This window comes from Pangasianodon hypophthalmus, chromosome 4 (genome assembly GCF_027358585.1).
Source record: "Pangasianodon hypophthalmus isolate fPanHyp1 chromosome 4, fPanHyp1.pri, whole genome shotgun sequence".
In the NCBI taxonomy this organism is placed as follows: domain Eukaryota; kingdom Metazoa; phylum Chordata; class Actinopteri; order Siluriformes; family Pangasiidae; genus Pangasianodon; species Pangasianodon hypophthalmus.
Window position 1 is genome coordinate 25,365,079 of NC_069713.1, and position 20,205 is coordinate 25,385,283.

At 39.3% G+C, this 20,205-nt stretch overlaps 1 protein-coding gene across 1 annotated transcript in view; it reads right to left on the bottom strand.

Moving 5' to 3' along the window:
• b4galt2 (UDP-Gal:betaGlcNAc beta 1,4- galactosyltransferase, polypeptide 2) overlaps positions 1-20,205 on the bottom strand; it is a 137,387-nt gene that overhangs the window by 110,339 nt on the left and 6,843 nt on the right. The window contains exon 2 of the mRNA XM_026937068.3: positions 5,085-5,514. Coding sequence (XP_026792869.1) covers positions 5,085-5,421 — 337 coding nt within the window. The 5' untranslated portion in view covers positions 5,422-5,514. The remainder of the gene's footprint in view (positions 1-5,084; positions 5,515-20,205) is intronic.

A 20,205-nucleotide genomic window follows, 5' to 3' on the forward strand; every position in this document is an offset into this window, starting at 1 on the left:
AAATTTAATACGAAGCTCAAAAGTTTGCATCCCCAGTGACGTCCTTTATTTAAGTTATTTGAATCATTCAGGTGTCTACAGTCAACGCATTTATGTTAAGACATTTAAGGCATATTCAGGAGACTCAAACTCTCAAGCAGTCTGCTGTGAGCATTCACGTTAAGAGTTGTGTTCAGTTATAATACTACCAACAGTTACAAAACATGACTCAGAACTGGAATAAGCACAGACACAAAGACACTACCAAAGCATGAAAGACAAATAAGAAAATGCCAGGGATTTGCAATAATGCAAAAGAATATAAAGGAATATCTGTAAAACTTAACTTGCATTTAACATCTTGTTGATTTCATCATTTCAAAACAGGAATGTGCAAACGTCTGAATAAGCTTTACTTCCCTTTACAAAACAGGGTTTACTGCTGGTGTCTCCACAATCATTCACTCTTCCATGATTTGTTGTCTTCCTTTTGTTCAGTTTTTCTGCACAAATGATCACACGGACAACTTGAACTGCTTTTCCTTGTCAGCTTCCATTCAGTTATTTATTGTATGTGTTTACGAGACAGCTTGGGCATCAGACACTCTCTATCTCCAGGTGATTGTGCAATTTGCGAACGTCGGTTGCTCCCTGTTGCGCAGAGTGCTCCACTACAAAATGGCACATTTGCAAGAAAGACAAAAAAATACAGAACTTGTTTTTTTGTAATATGAATGCTGCAGCAATTTTAGGAGTTCAAAAGTTGTTTATATACGATTCAGAGCTGCATAAATTTTTTTCCTATCACAATTCTCAGATGTTTCCTATCACAATTCTCAGATGTTAGTTTTTCATTATTGGTCTAACGCACAGCAAAAACAATTGAGTTGTCATTTAGTACATAACTTTATTAATGTTATAATAAGGGTGACAAGAGCACAGTGCATCCTCCAATAATATTTAAAAGGAAAGCAGCAATATTAATGGCTGGTTTAATAGTTAGTCATTGTTTCTGTGGGCAAAACTCAGTCTTGATAAACACTCTATGTGTAATACCTGGCTGGCAGGTTTTGAATGAAACGACACACGTACCCATGACTCACTTGCTCTATTGATTCATTCATTCATTCATTCATTCACTGTTTGTTTAGTAACTAGGAGTATAATATTCATTACATAATATTAAAACATTGTTTAGGAAAACATTTGTTCCTTTTCACTACAAGCAGGTATTTTGGTCTTTTTAAAATTCACTCACAGCTTTCCAACATCGGGCCTCATTCATCACAACTTTGAGTACACATCTGTGTGTAAATGTCTGCGTAAGCCAAACCGAAAAATAATTTTAGGCCGGATTTACAAAAGTTCATAAAAGGCCATAAAAGGCCATAAAAGGCCAAGTTCACAGAGCAGAAAGACAAAATGGGCAAAAAAAAGAAAAAATTCTCTTTTGGCAGAAGTTGAAGTACTTTTGGCTTATGTCTCCTTGAATAAAAAATATTATTTAGCAGTGTATCCAGCAGAGCCACAGCACCTGAAAAGGGCAAAATATTAAGAGAAATAACGGAGGTGAATTCGGTTTCATCCATCATGTGCAATATAAGGTCAAAATAAAATGGTCTGACTCAAAACTGAGTTTTAAAAAAAGTATTACTGCTAATCAACAGAGTTTCTCTGGTACTGGGGGAGGCTAAACCATGACAAAGCTTTTTTAAACTGAAACGCAACCGACTCATAAGCCAGCATTCATCCTCTAAAAAAAACCATACCACTCTTTAATTATTCGTTTCCTGATAAGGGCATCATCCGCTTCAGCTTACAGCTACCTTCTGTGCAGACCAGACCATCCTCCGACATCTTAACTGAACAACTAGCCTTGTCTTAAAATGGTTGTTCTTTTCCTGCCTAATATATATATATATATATATATATATATATATATATATATATATATATATATATATATATATATATATATACACACAGTCAGGTCCAGAAGTATTTGGACAATCACAGAATTTTTGTGATTTTTGCCTTTATACACCACCACAATGGATTTGAAATAAAACAATCAAGATGTGACAGAATTGTAGACTTTTAGCTTTATTTTAAGAGGAATTACAGCCATTTTCAACAAAGCACCTCCATTTTCAGGGGCTCAAAAATATTTGGACAATTTGACAATTGTAAATATGACCATAATTTTAATACTTGGATGAAAATCCTTTGCAGTCATTGAATGCCTGAAGTCTGGAGTCCATGTTCTCAAAAGTCAAAGTCTGAGTTTCCTCCCTGGAGATGCTTTGCCAGACCTTCAGTTGCTGCTTGTTTGTGGGTCTTTCTGCCTTCAGGCTTGTCTTCAGTAAGTGAAAAGCATGCCCTATGGGGTTGAGATCAGGTGACTGACTTGGCCATTGAAGAATATTCGATTTCTTTGCCTTCAAAAAGTCTTGAGTTGCTTTCGCAGTATGTTTAGGGTCATTATCCACCTGCACTGTGAAGCGGCATCCTATCAGTTTTGTAGCATTTGGCTGAATGTGAGCAGAGAGTATAGCCCTATACACCTCAGAATTCATCTTGCTACAGTCACATCATCAATAAACACAAGCAGTCACGTCATCAATAAACACCAGTGAGCCCATTCCATTGGCAGCCATACATGCCCATGCCATAACACTGCCTCCACCATGTTTGACACATGATGTGGTATACTTTGGATCATGAGCTGTTCCTTTCTTTCACCATATTTTTCTCTTCCCATCATTCTTGTACAAGTTAATCTTGATTTTGTCAGTCCAAAGAATCTTATTCCAGAACACGGGAGGCTTTTTAGATGTTTTCTGGCAAAGTCTAATCTGGCTTTCCTGTTCTTGAATGTTACCAGTGGTTTGCACCTTGTTGTAAAGCCTCTGTATTTACATTCATGAAGGCGTCTCTTCATTGTAGATTCTCCAGAGTATTCTTGACTTCTTTTGATGTTGTGAAGGGGTTTTTCTTCACCAAGGAAAGGATTCTGAGATCATCCACTTTAGTTGTCTTCCGTGGTCTTCCAGGCCTTTCGATGTTGTTGAGCTCACCAGTGCTTTCTTTCTTTTTAAGAATGTACCCAACCGTTGATTTGGCCACACCTACGGTTTTTCACTCTCTTATACATTTATGTTGTTTTTTCAGCCTAATGATGGCCTCCTTCACTTGCATTGAGATCTCCTTGGACTTATACATATCGGTAGCTCCAGTCGAACAGCTGCCAAATGCCAATTCAATACCTGATATCAACTCCAGACCTTTTATCTGCTTCATTTGTCTTGAAGTAATGAGGGAATGGTCCGCACCCAGTCAATTAACTTCTTGTCAGTCAATTGTTCAAATAAATGATTTGAACTTGACAGTGTAATCCATATATAATAATGCAGTAACTCATCCCAAATTATACATTTCGAAGCTGATCAATCAAGATTTACATTAGTTATTCTTCTTACATGTGAATTTGCACTCAGGAGTAGGATATGAAAGGTTTTCCGAGTTTACAGGATTTTCATGAATACCAAATTTTTTGTGTAAACGCTCATACGAACAATTCTGGCCTAAGTCCGTTTGTATCCAGCTTGATAAATGAGGCCCATAATTTCTTCCATTCTTCTTCTGTAAACTCATCGCACTACAGGTGCTTGAGGTCATGTGGTACAAAGTCTATCGTGCATGGACATAACAAAATGGGCATAGTGGTGATCTCTATTATGAAATGGGTGCATGAGTGAAAACACTGCAGAATCAATGCTGTTTTTTAAGAATGCACTTTTTATTACTCTAGCATGCACTTAGCTTCAGCAAGCAAGATACCTGATAAGTAATAGATTATAATTATAATTATAATGCAGCTATTGACTGGGCAAAGCAGGCTAGATAATAGTAATGCATTTGCTTCTAAATCCATTTCAATTTTGGCTTTAAATGAAATGTTCACACTTATTTATTCCTAAATGTTTGTTGAGTGAACTCAGACCAAGTTGATATTTCAAGTGTTTTAATTATTGGACTGTGTAATGATTGACCAAATGTGTATCTAGTCTTTTACTATTCACTTTACAGGAACCCAGACTGATCCTGTTAAAGCGGTCAAATTTTCCTATTGGGTGCGTGCCCCCAGATTCCCTGAGAAGGTTCAGCATTCAGCCACCAGAGTTTGTGATATTCCAGTGGGAGACAGAAGAGGCTCAGCATCTCAGCTGAAATGGATCATACGGAGTAGAATGCTGACCAAATTGCTTCTTGATTCCCCTCTCCGTATAGAAAGCAAGGCAGCTTTTAGACTAATTAGAACCTACAGAGAATCCACAGCACTTTGGAGAGGCAGGCCAGCAGCTCTGGGTCTCATTCTCACACACACACACACACACACACACACACAATATGCTTCTGTCATATCTCCTGTTCAATGGGCGCTAATTAAGAGTTTCCAGACATTAAGATATCCGCCATCCTTGCTGTTTGTTCTCATATTCCCTAACATAACGAGCTGTTTGATTGGCTCATCACACTGTAGTTATGATGGATTTTTTTTTGTCATTAAAAAGGCCCCTGGTCTTATTACCTGATACGCTTCTTAACTTCATTTTAAACTCTCCCCTTAAGCTGCCAATAATTACAGACTGGTGCATATGACATTCCCAGAGCTGCCATTATCATCCCTATGAACAGTTTGTATTATTTATTTAGTTACTGTGAGGCCCCAGGCCTTTCCTGAGACATTAGCTCACTGTCCCATTCTAGTGATACAAAACAACAGAGCTGACTAAACAGACTCACGAAACACTCCAAAGCATTTGCCACAAAATAGTGCTAAGAACTGGAGAAATGCAATCTTGTATCACAGCTTTAGTACATAACAGTATCTGCTTATAAATGATCATTTTTAAAGAATACAAAATCAGATGATGTACAGCACTGCAGTGTTGATGCATGTATTAAATTGTTTTTCTTGGAAACTCGTATTTATTAATTACATGTTATGAGAACCACTGTTAGCCTTTAGCTTATTATCGATAGCAATATAGCAGAAGAAAACAGACACAACCTTCATCTCACTAAAAAGTTCAAGCACCTACCCAGTCCAGGTGGTACCTCTGGGCAAGGAGGAATAGGCTTGGGGGTTGGGTGTGTGCGGTTGAGCTCAGGCTTGCCGCTGGGTGGTAGCTGTTCTGAGGCGGGAACATAGCTGGCGAAGGTGGCATTGGGCCTGGCGCTGGAGTAATTGTAGAAAGAATGGTGCGGCCAGCGTGAAGCGTTGGCGCCGCGGCCATTGTTGAAACGGCTGAAGATGTCAAAGCGCTGGCTGTAGACATCAAAGTAGAGGATCATCATGATGAGGAAGTGCACGAGGCAGAGCAGCAGCACAGCCTTGCAGACCCGCTCCAGAGTGCGGCCCAGCATCAGCCGGCTCATTGTCGAGGGCACGCGGCGCCCGCCGCTACAGGCATCCGCTCAGCAGCTCCCCCTGCCTCGCCTCACCTCTGGGCAGCAGCACGGACAAACTACCTGCAGGAGACAAGATAAACACAAAATGCTTTTTTTTTTTTTTTATACAATGATCCTTGAGAAGTAATGACAAGCTGATGATCTGGAATAATCTCATGATCACAGGAGCATTTTGCTGAAGCTATTCAAATTACACACTAAGTCTACACACAAAAAGAGGTCTGTACTTGTGTGTTCTAAAATCTGTTAATTGCTACTGCTACTCAAAATCCTCTCAAGAGCTGTTCAGATAACTAGGTAACTTTGAATTCCTGGATTTTTGCCAGCTTAGTCATGTATTTCATAGATTTTTAACTGACACATGGGCTGCAACAAGCTTTCATTATGTCAACACTTTCTTGCAGCCATTAATTTGACAGCCGTGATTTACCATGGAGCTCGGTTGAATTATTACACATCTGAACTCCACGGGAGATCAAATTATTAATGTCTGTCTCTCATTTGCATCTTCCCATCTCTGTGCTGTGAACAAAAGACCAAAAGCACTTTCAGAACCAAATGCGCCACACACTGCAAACAAATACGCTCCTGAGTTGATTCCAGATGAAGTTATTTTCACAGCAATTGTAAGAAAATGACTTTCTGTAGTCGTGATCTCCTGGGCCTGGGATCAACTGGAGTGGCTACTGAAGCCTCACTGCAAGCCATTTCAGCACTGATGGCTTTTTCCAATCAAGCAGAACTGGGGAAGAGGAGGGAAGCAAACAGAAGGCTGGGAGGCCTGAAGCCAATTTATCTTGCTCTTCTCCTCTCTTCTGAAGTGATCACTGGTGAAAACATTGGAGGAAAAGTCTCCTGATTTCACATTTGGCTGTCTGGTGGGAACTCCCAAGTGGAAAGCTCTCAGTCTGGCCACTCTCTGCTAGTGACTTACAGCATGCGAGGGTGGTCGATGGATGATACGCTCAAACATGCTTGCGGCTTTGCAAAGACTGTCCTCAATGTGCCTATTCTCTCTGTAGCAGGTGGAGGAAATCATAGCTCTTGTAGTGAGCCTGCACTGAGCTCCATCTGGGAACATTGTATATCTGCCGAAACAGCAGCTCGCATTCACAAGCTCCCTCCTCTGCCCTACTTTTACCTCCATAACGAATCACAGCCAACAGACAATGAAGCACCAAACTTCATTCGGAGATCTCTCCATGCTTTTTAAAATGCAGAAACCTGGGCAACAAGCATCCTTCCCTGGTGGTGTTCTAGAGTGGATGTACAGGCAGAAACAGATCGAGCCCTCCACTTACAGCTGCAGGAGGCTTGCACTGAAGCGCAATGGGCCCCTAGACTATATCTGATATTATAATGCAGTCTTTTATTTAATGATTCACTCCTGGGCAAACTTCAGATACTGTTTGCCGTTTCATGGCTTCAGCCCATCTGGGAGCATCAACACAATGATTTCATAAGCAGTGCCTAAGTCCCAGTTTTTTGGTCATTACCGTATGAACCAGAGATGAATGCGTGAAGAAGCTGAGCACAGAAAGGGATACAAAGAAAGAAAGAAAAAGAGAGAGAGAGAGAGGGAAGGGTACCTCAAATAATGTTTTTTTGTTTGTTTGTTTGAACCTTCAACACTAATGCTGGTGAAATATTCATCAAAACACTGCAGGGGCCTTGTAGAAAAGACTCCTGGTAATATCCTGAGCTGTTTATTCTCCTTGCTGTTATTACCAGACAGAGAGCTTTAGAGTTTAAAAATGAAGGCTGGTTATACCTCTGCTGTTAAAGCATATTTGCATTGCAACTCAGAGAAGGGGGTTATGGGTAAGTGTAGCACACAGACGAACAGCATGTCATGTGTATCTGTGGCACTGTGCATCAACCAGCCTTCAGGTGAACACTGACTGGTTGAAGTCGGGATGTGTATCTAGAAACATGACGTTGTGACATCTCTTCCATGGGTTTTATCAAGGGTTTCAGAGTAATATTGCTAATATAATTCTTTAATCTGAGTGTAAACATGACATCGCTGTGATGCAGTTCTATAATGAGCATCCGGAAAGTGCAGCGAGATAAGGGAGAGAAAAAGAAGTACAGTTGCAGCAACACTCATCACTATATGTGGACTTATTATACATCCTCTTTTATTACACTACACCCATGCTTGTTTTTTTTTTCTGTGAAGAAAATCTGAAAAATCCCAACCTACACTGGAAGTGTGACAATACACTCCAGTCATGATTTGATTCGATTCATGATACTGGCTGCACCATTTCGAGCTGATGTGATTCTCGGAATATTTTTGACTGAAAATATTTTTTTTTTTTTTTATTTCCAGATCATAAACAATGCAAAGCAATGTGCATTTTTGTCTATATAAAACAATAAATCACAAACTGCTCTGAAGTTTAATATTGTAAACAGGTTCACAATACCTTAAAAATGAATAAATAAATGTTACTGAATAAACAAAGTCTCTGATGTGAAGAAACTCACATCATGAAACATAATGAGCTGAAGCATAATGAGCTCCAAAGCAGTCATGCTTTTAACCGGAAATAGAGCTCCAAAGTTGGCTAAAATGCCCAGATTCTGGGGCACTTTTCTTAGGCACCATAGATCACAGCGGTGTGGGGCTGGTATCGTGACGGCAACTGAAGAGCCCTTTTTAACTGTTAACATGGTTGTGTAACCTCATAACTGATAATGAGTGTCGGTCCAGAGCGTAAGCATTATGGTCAGCATGCCTCTATGGGTTTGCATGGACTGGGACCTCTCGTGATCAAAGAGGGCACTTAATTTCACTTCAGTGTCATTTGAAAGTTCAAGTAGTGCTTACCAATTTTTTTTTTCACAATTAATGAGAGGTATGAAGCTTATTAGAAATTTGCCTCAGCACTAAGGCCACTTTCAGTGGGCACACAGTGAAACAGCACAGAAATAGCAGCAACTTATAAATATTTTACATTAAAGTCATAACTTAATGGATGTTTCAAACAAAAAAAAAACAAGAAACTGGCTACAAACTGGCAACGTGACAATTGCAGAAAGCTGAAATTTTAACAACACCCAGATTAAGCAGTGCTGACACAACATATCATTAATTGGAAATTTAAAGCCAGCATTCAGAATTCTGCTGAAACAGAATAAATGGAACATGACCAGGCTAGAGGACAAAAACACTACAACCTAAATTAGCCAGAATGATATAAGCCAGAGATAGAGACTCAGTGTTAATATTAAGTGTTATGTGTGATAAATGCAGCATCAAAATAAAGGACATTAACAAAATATAAAATATACATTCACTGGCCACTCCATCAGGAACACCATACTAATACTGGGCAAGACCCCTTTTGCTCTCAGAACAGCCACTTCATGGCATGGATTCCACATTTTTGAAAACATTTCTTTGAGATTCTGGTCCATGTTGACATGGTTGCATCACAAAATTGCTGCGGATTGGTCAGCTGCACATTCATGCTGCAAACCCCTTACTGCACCACATCCCAAAGGTGCTCTGTTAGATACAGATCTGGTGATTGGAGATTGGGAAATTCACTGAACTCACTGTCATTTTCATGTTCAGTTCAAATGTTCACTTTTGCGACCTGGTGCATTATCATGCCAAAATTAGTTATTATAAGATGGGTAAATTGTGCTCATAAAGAGACGCATGTGGTCAACATCAATACTGAGATAGGCTGTTGCATTCAAACAATGCCAAGAAAACATTCTCAACACCATTACACCACTAACAGTCTGAACTGTTCACACTTTGCAGGTTGGGTCCATGAATTCATGCTGCTGACACCAAATTCTGACCCTACCATCTGCTTGTCACAGAAGAAATGATTCATCAGACCAGGAGATGCATTTCCAATCTTCAACTGTCCAGTTTTGGTAAACCTGCGCCCACTGTAGCCTCACATTCCTGTCATTAGGTGACAGAAATGAAACCCGATGTAGCCCATCAACCTCAAGGTTCAGTGTGTTGGGTATTCTGAGTTGCTTTTCTGCACAACACGGTTGTAAACAGTGGTTATTTGAGCTACTATAGCCTTTCTGCCAGCTGGAACCAGTGTCGCCATTTTCCCCTGACCTCTCTTATTAACCAGGCGTTTCCACCCACAGAACTGTTGCTCACTGGATGTTTTTTCCCCCCTCACCATTCTGTGTAAAATCTAGTCGTGAATAAAAATCCCAGGAGATTATCAGTTTCTGAAATACTCAAATCAGTCCATCTGGCGCCAACAATCACAGGGTGGTCAAAGACACTGAGATAATATTTTTCCCCCGTTCTGATGTTTGCTGTGAACATTAACTGAAGCTCTTCACCTGTATCTGCATAATATTATATTGTATAATATATATTGTGCTGCTGCTGCCACTAAATATCTTTGTTACACAGTGTCTGGTGAGGGTGTATTTTATATGACATTTTTAAAAACACAGAAATATGTTATTTAGCCTGATATCTAAAACATGATTATTTTTTTTGCTTTATATGTGAGTATAAAAAGTGTTATTTTGTTACATCAGACTTGCAGCTCAGAGACTTGAGACTTGACTCAGACTTGAAAAAGTGTCTTGTGAACATCTTTGGTACAAGGTAGTTCCCAGAATAAAATATAGTGCAAGGAAGACCAATAGGCTATGACTAAAACACACATGTACAAGACCGAGACATTATTGATGTGGGCAGCATTAATCAGCCGAGGCTCTCCGTAGTATTGGCAAAGACATTAGCTGATATAACAACGACGGTACGCTTATTAAGCTGTGTCGAGCAAAACAACAGGTGGAATTTAGATGTCTTTCAGGTGGAATTTAGATATCTTTCACAGATAAACATCTGTCTGAGCAGGAGGCCTGTCTTGCTGTCTTGCAGAGGACCAGATTGCTGGATTGCGATGAAATCAATCAGTCTCTTACCGCACACAATCATTAGCTCCAGTGTATTTCTCTCACACTCATCTTTCAAATGTGACATCAGAGAATCAACACAGACTTATTATAAGTAAAGAATATATTATCAGTAGAAAAACATACCAAAAGTATTTAGCAGCATTCTAGCAGGACACAACAACAGCATGCTGTGGGAATAGGAATTACAGACTAAGCAATGCAACAACAGCAGCACATATGTAAGGAATAATACACAACATGGAGTGCTGTTTTAGGAAAATAATCAAAGACAGGGTGGTGTGGACAACTGGACAACTGATGTCTGAGAACCTCCACCGTGCCCATCACCCGAACCTGGGTTTTTTTCCCTCCTAACATACACTAGCTGAGTGACTGCATCTTGGATCACTGTTCATCTTGCTCAATAAATAAACAGGCCAGACAAATCATACATTTTTTAGCAAGCCCACCAGGCAAGTAAACGCTCCAGTGTGACAGCAAGAAAATTATATAATGGATTTATACATGATCCTGATTCATCTGCGCATGCTAATTAATCCACCTAGTAAAAATTGTGCAACTGTAGAGTCATAGCCAATATGTGTAGAGCAGCAGCAGCATTAAATGTATGCACTGTAGTTACAGCACTTAGGTTCGTCACACCACCGTGAAGTGCATTCGGGGAAAAAAATAATAAAATGAAATAAAATGGGGAAGTGAACTTGGGGAGAAATATAGAGGAAAACCCATGAGACTCTAAACAAGCTGACTAGAATACAAAGCCCATCATTCTTCACAGCCCTACCTGCTCATATTTATTTTATAGGAAGAACACTTCCTATACTTCTCATTCACAGCTCCATAATTCAAGGGCTCCATTTCAGTCCAGAAGGCTGGATGTATCCTGGAGGCATTTTCCCATTCCAGTCTCACTTCCAGACCTAAAAAGTCCCACAGCCAACCCCTTAGGGTCTTCTCCAAAATAGATGAAAACAGCTTGTTTCGATGGCATTCTTACAGTCACCTTCAAACTACACATATGCTGGGAAATACTTCGTCTCATTTACAACTGCCTAGCCTTTTTCACTTTTCTACATTATCATGCTATCACATACTCTTTTTTATTTAAAGTGCATGCATATCTATCTGTACTTGTTCTCTAACGCTAGCACTTCACATAAGCTGCCTGTCGAGTCACATTGCAGCTAGATGGAATTATACAAATGAGGTCTTTGCAATCTCACGAACATAAAATAACTTAGTCAAAGCAGTAAATGCTGGCTGTGAGACTGAGCTTACATTTTTAACCGTATCTCGCGGAAATCCTTATGCATTGAACAGAATTAAAGGATTGCTTTGCTTGGACAGATATAAGTGAAGGTAAGATAACCCATGTTCTTATGCTGCCTCATGACTGTGGAGGCCATTATTTAGGGAACACAGCGGTACATTTGGAAAACATGCCACTGTCTTTTTGAAAAAAAAAAATCACACTTAAACTGAAGTCTTTATTGTATACTACAATATGGAGTGAGTCCGGATGCATGCCCACTGTAAGAAGACATGACAGCCCAATGCTCTATTATTAAGTTCCCAAAGCATTGCATCCTCAGCAACAATACTGTTCCAAATAATTACGACTCCAGCCAAGGCATTGGACATCCAATCAAGCTCTGGCTGTTATAAGAATCAGGTTATAGATTCTCACGGAACAAAAGTGGACATAACTCGACTGGACTCGAAGAGATAATGCTGTCCCTCAATTATTTCAGCAGGTTACTATATACTCACATAGGGTTGCCAGATTATTCCGTTGTCAATGAATGAAAGATCAAATATTACACTTATAATATATAGCGGTGGTACGACACATCCGCACACACGGCAAGGTGCACGAGAGAGAGAGGGAGCACACATGATGTCATCATACGGCGATCATTACACTGTGTATCCACAAGCAAGTGAAAGCAGTGTGCTACATTTGTATTAAGGATCCTAGCTCTATTATATGCTCAGCGAGGAGTTTAAACATTAATGAGGGGTGTTGATTTGATTTCCCTCAGATGCTCTTCAGACCCAGCTCGCTTCGTTACAGAGAATGGTTTGAGGCTTATCATTGGAGCTTATCAAGGTTACTTGGCTTAAATTACTCATGTCAGATTACAAGAGGCATGTGACATCTAGCTCTATATTTAAAGAGACAGATAATTGGTATCTAAGGGAGAGGGACACTAAGGGCTGTGTAAGTAACAGAAGCGCATATGATAATTTAGTAGTCAATTTAAATTAACAAGCCTGTAATTGATCTGCCCTGCATCGTACCGCTGCTGACTGTGCCAATAATGTGTGTATGACCACGGACGCATAGGAATGTACGAGAGCAGTGGAGCTCGGGGGAATAAATTACAACAGCACATGTTTTTGACAGTATTAAAGATATTGTTAAAAGTTTTACAACACTGACCAACTGCGTCGTTACTTACGGTAACAACTTTTTTAACCAACAGTTTAATTTTTCTTGCTTTTCCTTTTATAAAACATTGTGGCACTGCACGTTTGCTGTTAGCAAAACCTCAACAAAACTAAGTACTCTAATACACATTATGTGTGCTATGTGTGCTGTGATAGTGTTTTTGTCGTACACCACTGTGCACAATATTTGCTAGCAAGTTTGACAGACATTCCACAACATTATTTGTAAATATAAACAGATAAAAAGTATAATGGCTCATTCTTTAATTAATAATAAAAAAAATGTAATCTTTGGCAGATTGTTGTGTTATAAGGGGAATGAAACACTTCGGGAGATGTTGTTATTAGAAAATAAATCAACTTCACCGCCCTTCATGGATTACTTTCCTATAACAGCATACCCCATTATGTTTTTTTTAATGATTTAAATATTACATATACACAGAGTGTACACAGTACAGCACTTTGTACACTCATTAAACATAAATATAGATTTAAATGCTTGCAACACACATGCTCATTAATCATTAATGCCCACTAATCATTAACGACACCAGCATTCAAAAATACTTTCTATTCTATTTCTACTACCTCAGATCAATCCAGGGTCATTTGCTAATCACATACATCACAGTAAATCGTTTAATCAAGTATAACCATCTCCTCCATCATCAGCAACTTTCTAATCAGAACTTGGAAGAAATAATGCTCTACAAAAGAAGACGCTGAAGGCTAAACTTCATGCCTGAGTATCTGAGATCATGTAAGCAATCGCTTAAACAAATCCCTTACACAGCTTGGACAATATGAAATTAAACACATAAGTGGCAGGGGCAAACAGAAGCTTTTCCAGCATGGCGTTTCGCAGGTGAGTGTGGGTCAGAGCCATAACTTGTCAGATCTCGAGGAAGCTACAGAGCAGATAAGCAGTAATGGCAGCAGGTGAGGAAAGCAGAGGTGAGCATCGCTGACCCCGACTGTCTCCTCATTACACTGTGTGATGCTGCTCATCTCACACTGGCACACATCCCACACTGGCTTGCACACACACACACATACACACACACACACACACACACACACACATACCATCTTCACTCCACATCAGTTCAATCAATCTAAGACCACCTAAGTATGCAAAAAATCAAATACTTTATTAAAGTCATTATGAAAGTCAGTCATTATTAATAGGGATTATGAACTAACAGCCCTGTTATATTAGGCCTTGAATAATTAACGTATTAACCTGCAGCTTGTTCCAGGAAAGCTGCACAGTGACAGGAAATCCACACCTAAACCACTACATTCACTCACTATTTAAGGAATAAAACACAAAAAGGTGTGCCATTATAGAAAGTGTTTTATTCCTCTTATACCACAGCAGTTAGAAAATGTTTAGTTATTCAATGGGCACTCCAGCCAAAATCTGAAAATGTAACCAGTGATAAATCTATTGTAAACATTTCTACTCACATCTTACAGCGAGGATGCAGCGGGCTGTGTAGCAAAGTTTCCGGGTTTGAATAGTGAAGAAACCCCAACCTGATTCTGTATCTTGGAGGTGGATGCAAAATTTGAAAAACTACAAAGGTTATGGTGGATACTTTGGGTGGGAGAGGAATGGGGGGAGAAGGGGAGAAGGAGAGAAGGAGGGAATGCTCACTGGATAACGGTATGCATTGATATGATATGATAATCCAGTCATACATGTTTGAGCAAGAATATACACGAGAAGAACCATGACAGTGAGAAGAGCAACAGGAGGCAAGCAGAGAGCAACGGTAAGTTAGTGCTGGGTGATTTTCACGATTAATTTGCATAATTTGAATAATTATTTTCAAAATGTTCTAATCGAGATTGTTGTTTACAGACATATTACATATCTACATATGAATAAATGCCTCCTACAGCCTATGCTGCCTCAAAACTGTGCGCTTAGATTAAATAAATTTGAAATAAACTGTAGCTTTTTTTCAATTGCGTTATATAAGAACTAAAAATGTTCACTTTCTGTACTACAATGAACATTTATTACAGCTACTATTATTACTGAAGCACACTGCAGTTAGTCCCTGATACACTTTTGATTACACAACAGTTAGTTCAGGTTCACTAATTTTTTTTTTGGCCAAGCAGCATTCCAAGAATGCTGATATGTAGTATAACAGCACTGGCACATTTCACTGTTTGTATCACTCCGCTTGCCTGTGTTCACTACCTAAAAATTGTAATTCTAGCAATATTTCTTTGAAACTGTTATTACACTTGCTGTCAGTCAGTCTGTGCGTTGGCATGGCAACACGCAACGCTCTATCCAGCTGTGGCTTCTGTGGGAAATATTGACGTTGCACAAAAATGAACAAAATATTTTCGCATATTTCATCTGAAATGTCAGGTCAATATTAATATCTTCTTTGTACAACTGTAATATAAAAGCAATATCACACTCGCAATCATGCTGTTGTACTGAATTTCAGCATAGCTGTGATTACCTGTGGCCTCGTGCCTACAGCCGAATCACAGCCACGCTGATATTCACTACAACAGCATTCCTGGCTCGTGCGATACTGCTTAAGCACACGCTCAGTGCTTTAATGGTCTAAATAAAAAACGTAAGAAGTAGAAAGTTTGGGGATTTCTCTTAGAAACAGTTCTGACGGCCATGTTTTCCTTAACGCAATATTCAAGTATGATATTGCTTTCACTGAGAAAGATAAATTCAATGCTACCTTCAAATTTCAACAAGGTGAGGTAACCTTAAAAGCCGTATTTTTTCGCCAGCCTTCGAATGGATCCCTAACTCCTCTGCAACCTCCCTAACAGAACGTAAACAGAGTCCGCCTGTGTTCCAATAACATTTGCCCTGAGTTGAATACCTCAGTATTTGCTGCATAATGGATTATCAGCACACGTCTACCTTCTTCAAACGCTTTAACAGAGACTACATATCGGCACGGACACAATCTCCACAGCTCCTACACAAAAAGAGAAAGAAACTTATCGTGGTTTTCACAGCGTGACTTATTTCATGGCAAAAAGTATTTCACTGGAATCGTGTCAAGCAAGAAAACAATGCATCAGCTATGACTCCTACTTTAGATCACGTTAACAAGACTGTAGCTCATGATCAGACAAATGAGAAATTTAAATAATCAAATTCATTGTTTATTCAATTCTTCTTGAAATCTAGCATGGGTAATAACATTAAACAAAAGAAAAAGAGAGATAATTACCCCGCCTAATCACATTTATTACTTACTGACATGTCTGCATCTTCCATATCATATCACTGATATCTATATACTCTTCCATTTCCTTGTTTATAATTTTATAATGTTTGCTTTTAGACCGGCCTTGCCCCCAAGCTCTGGCGCAGGACATAAAGCAGCTTTTCATTTCACAATCCTGTAACACAAACAGTTTTTGTAGTTTAGTTCAAGGAAAATGCACACTTAGGGCAAGCTGCAGAAAGTCAATAGAATGTAATAATATCACAATAAAAATATCATTTCAGCCCCTATCACTGGCTCGCCAACATATTTTGCTGCAGTCAAACACTGCACTTTTGTAAAGCCGGAGAAAAATTCCCAGTCAGCACGTGTACACTGACATGTCAGGCATGACATGAACTGCACTGCATGCCCACGACTTTAAAATTACAGAGATTCTCACTTCCTCGACATGGATGAAAGCTTCGATTTTGTCAGAACATCATCCTGCCAGGTTGGGCTTTGATGTCTGTGTCATTGATTTTTGTTCACAGACAAAGGGATCTAACCGAAGGCTCTTGCTCCTCATTTAGCCCAGATCCCAGATGTTTAATAGAGATGCAGGGTATTTCGAAATGTTCTTCAAGCTATACAAGAGGTCTATGCTCGTCAATGCAGTTTATACAATATAACACGGTGAAATTCACATTAAATCTGTTTAATATACTATAATTTTTAGGTCTGATATATCATGTAGTGCTGCATTATGCATTATGTTATAGTTTTTAGATCATAATATGCCATTTCATGCACACTATATGTGTTGTATTTCTCTGTAGCCAATGTTTCGCTGCCTGACACTGGTCTTCTGTATTATTTTTATATGGCCACAGTCGTCTGTGATATAGAGAGATATAGAGGCTCACCGTCTGTCCCCATGATAGACTTAGACTCAGACTGCTGTTCTAGGCTGACGGAAGTGGAACCCAGTGTGGTGTTCTGCTGTTGCAGCCCAGCCACCTCAAGGTTCAAAGTTTTGCACATGCTGAGATGCTTTTCTGCTCACCACGGTTGTAAAGAGTTCTTATTTGAGCTATATCCTTCCTGGCAGCTCAAACCAATCTGGCTTTAATCCTCTGACCTCTCTTAGGTAAAAGGCATTTTGTTGGCATTGTACAGGTCCCTCTTGTGCTGCCAAAACAGCTCAGACCCATCGAGGCATGGACTCCACAAGACCTCTGAAGGTGTGCTGTGGTATCTGGCACCAAGACGTTAGCAGCAGATCCTTTAAGTCCTGTAAGTTGTGATGTGAGGCCTCCATGGATCGAACTTGTTTGTCAAGCACATCCCACAGATGCTCGATCATATGGAGATGTTGGGAATTTGGAGGCCAAGTCAACACCTTGAACTCTTTGTCATGTTCCTCAAACCATTCCTGAACAATTTTTATAGTGTGCCAGGGAGCATTATCCTGCTGAAAGAGGACACTGCCATTAGGGAATACCGCTGCCATGAAGGGGTGTACTTACTCTGTAACAGTGTTTAGGTAGGTGGTACGGGTCAAAGTAACATCCACATGAATGCCAGGACCCAAGGTTTCCCAGTAGAACATTGCCCAGAGCATCACACCGCTTCTGCTTGCTTGCCTTCTTCCCATAGCGCATCCTGGTGCCATCTCTTCCCCAGGTAAGTGACGCACGCACACCCGGCCATCCACACGATGTAAAAGAAAATGTAATTCATCAGACCAGGCCACGTTCTTCCATTGTTCCATGGTCCAGTTTTGATGCCCATTGTAGGTGCTTTCGGCAGTGGACAGGGGTCAGCATGGGCACTCTGACCGGTCTGCAGCTACACAGTCCCATACAGAGTGAGCTGAGATGCACTGTGTGTTCCGACACCTGTCTATCATAGCCAGCATGAACTTTTTCAGCAATTTGTGTTACAGAAGCTCTTCTGTGGGATTGGACCAGACGGGCTAGCCTTCACTCCCCATGTTCATCAAGGAAACTTGGGTGCCCATGACCCTGTCGCCAGTTCCCCAGTTGTCTTTCCTTGAACCACTTTTGGTAGGTAATGACCACTGCATACAAGAAACACCCCACAAGACTTGATGCTCTGACCCAGTCGAAGTGTAGACTTTCAGCTTTAAGGAGTTTCAAGGAGTTATATTGCATTAAATGTTTAGGAATTACAGGCTGAGGAATTACAGGAATTACAGGAGTCCCTCCATTTTCACAGGCAGAAAAGTAATTGGACAATTTACTGATAAGCAGTTTCATGGCCAGATGTGGCCTGTTTCCTCCTTATTTCATGACAAATTAAGCAGATAAAAGGTCTGGAGTAGATTCCAAGTGTTGAATTTGCAATTGGTAGCTGTTCATGGGAACTCTCAATATGCGGTCCAAACAGGTGTCGATGCAAATGAAGGAGGCCATCATTAGGCTGTTTTTATTTTTGTTAAACCCCTTGAATTAAAGCCGAAAGTCTACGCTTCAGTCACATCTTGATTGCTTTATTGTGTTGTGGTGGTGTACAGAGGCAAAATGACGTAAACTGCATCACTACCAAATACTTACAGACCTGAGTGTATGTGTGTGTGTGTGTATATATGTGTATATATATATATATATATATATATATATATATACACACATACACACACACACACACACACACACACATACATACATACATACATACATACATAGGTCTGAAAGAATTTGAACCTTCTGATTTATGAGGTATAAATTTCAAATGCATATTGCCCATATACGCACAAAATATAAAATTGGTACCTTGAACTAAACTATATTTATTAAGCTCTCAAATATTCCATGCTTTGCTACAAACGGATATAGTGGCAGAGCTCTGCTACTCTACTATACATGTCCATATGTGCCAGAACTATTTGGAGCTGCTACTCTTTTATAAAAGCAGACCAAGACAACATGATCTGTAGGCCCTTTGTCTTTGTCACTGCTACATACACATACACCTCTTTGGCACCATGCCCCATTGGAGAAATGCTCAATTTTACTGAAGGCTGTCACAAATTGCATTATGTAAAAAAGTCATTTGAAATTTCTATCAATTCACAGTTTTGAAAGTCCCAAATAATCAATATACACAATCCATAATTGGAGAAGAGGCTACAATCATTCATTATATGTCCAACTGATTGTCAAAAATCTTAGATTTTTTCTTAGATTTTTAGATATCAGAGACATTATTTCCAGGAAGTATGAAGCAAATCTGAGATGGTCAGTAAGAAGGCCTCTGGTGAATTCACATGGATTGACCCATTATAGTTTCTATAGTAACAACGTACCCAGAGACTTGTATGATTGATGCTCCATATGAATATGTATAATTGTAAGGTGACGTTTTCTGTAGGAGATGTTTATTTACCATTTATGGAAGGAGGCTCTAGTGTCAGCACTTTGTAACAGTCAGAGGTAAGGTAAAGTAAAGTAAAGTAAAGTAACATGTAAAGCTGCATTTTTTTTTTGTTTGTTTCAACTACAAGAGGGAGAAAAGAAGAGTACTGATGGAAGGACTGCTTTTATTTAATGTAACTATAAATGGATAAAAAGTATGACATACATTCTTTAATTAATAAAAAATGTAATCATTGGCAAATTGATATAGAGGAATAAAATACATCAGGACATGGTGTTATAAGAAAAAAATAAATGTCTTGATGGTAACAATACTCACCACACCACAATATCATGTTTAATTCCTTATGTTTCTTCCTTTTGTTTATTTTTTTATACTTTTGTATACTGTGGTTTTCTGAACAGCTTCATACAAATCTCTTGAAACTATTATAAGGATCTGAACAAAAAGAAAAAGCATTAAAGAACTGAAAGTCATTCAAAGTCAGTGTACTAATTTGCTTCTCTAATTACTACTATAATTCACTGTACTGCAAGTTTAAAGCCTGTATCTTTAAAAAAATCAGGCTCATTCCTTAGGTAGTACACACCATTATATAAGGAACACACACTATATTCACATAGTTATGTGTGGTCATTGTAAGTAGTTCCACTTCAGAGTTTTTAAAGCAGCAAAAGAAACTAGCAGAAATTGTGCTAAAAAGGAACTAGCATAAAGAAAGTAGCTGGATTATGTTTTTAGCAGTCGCTCCAAATGTCTATAC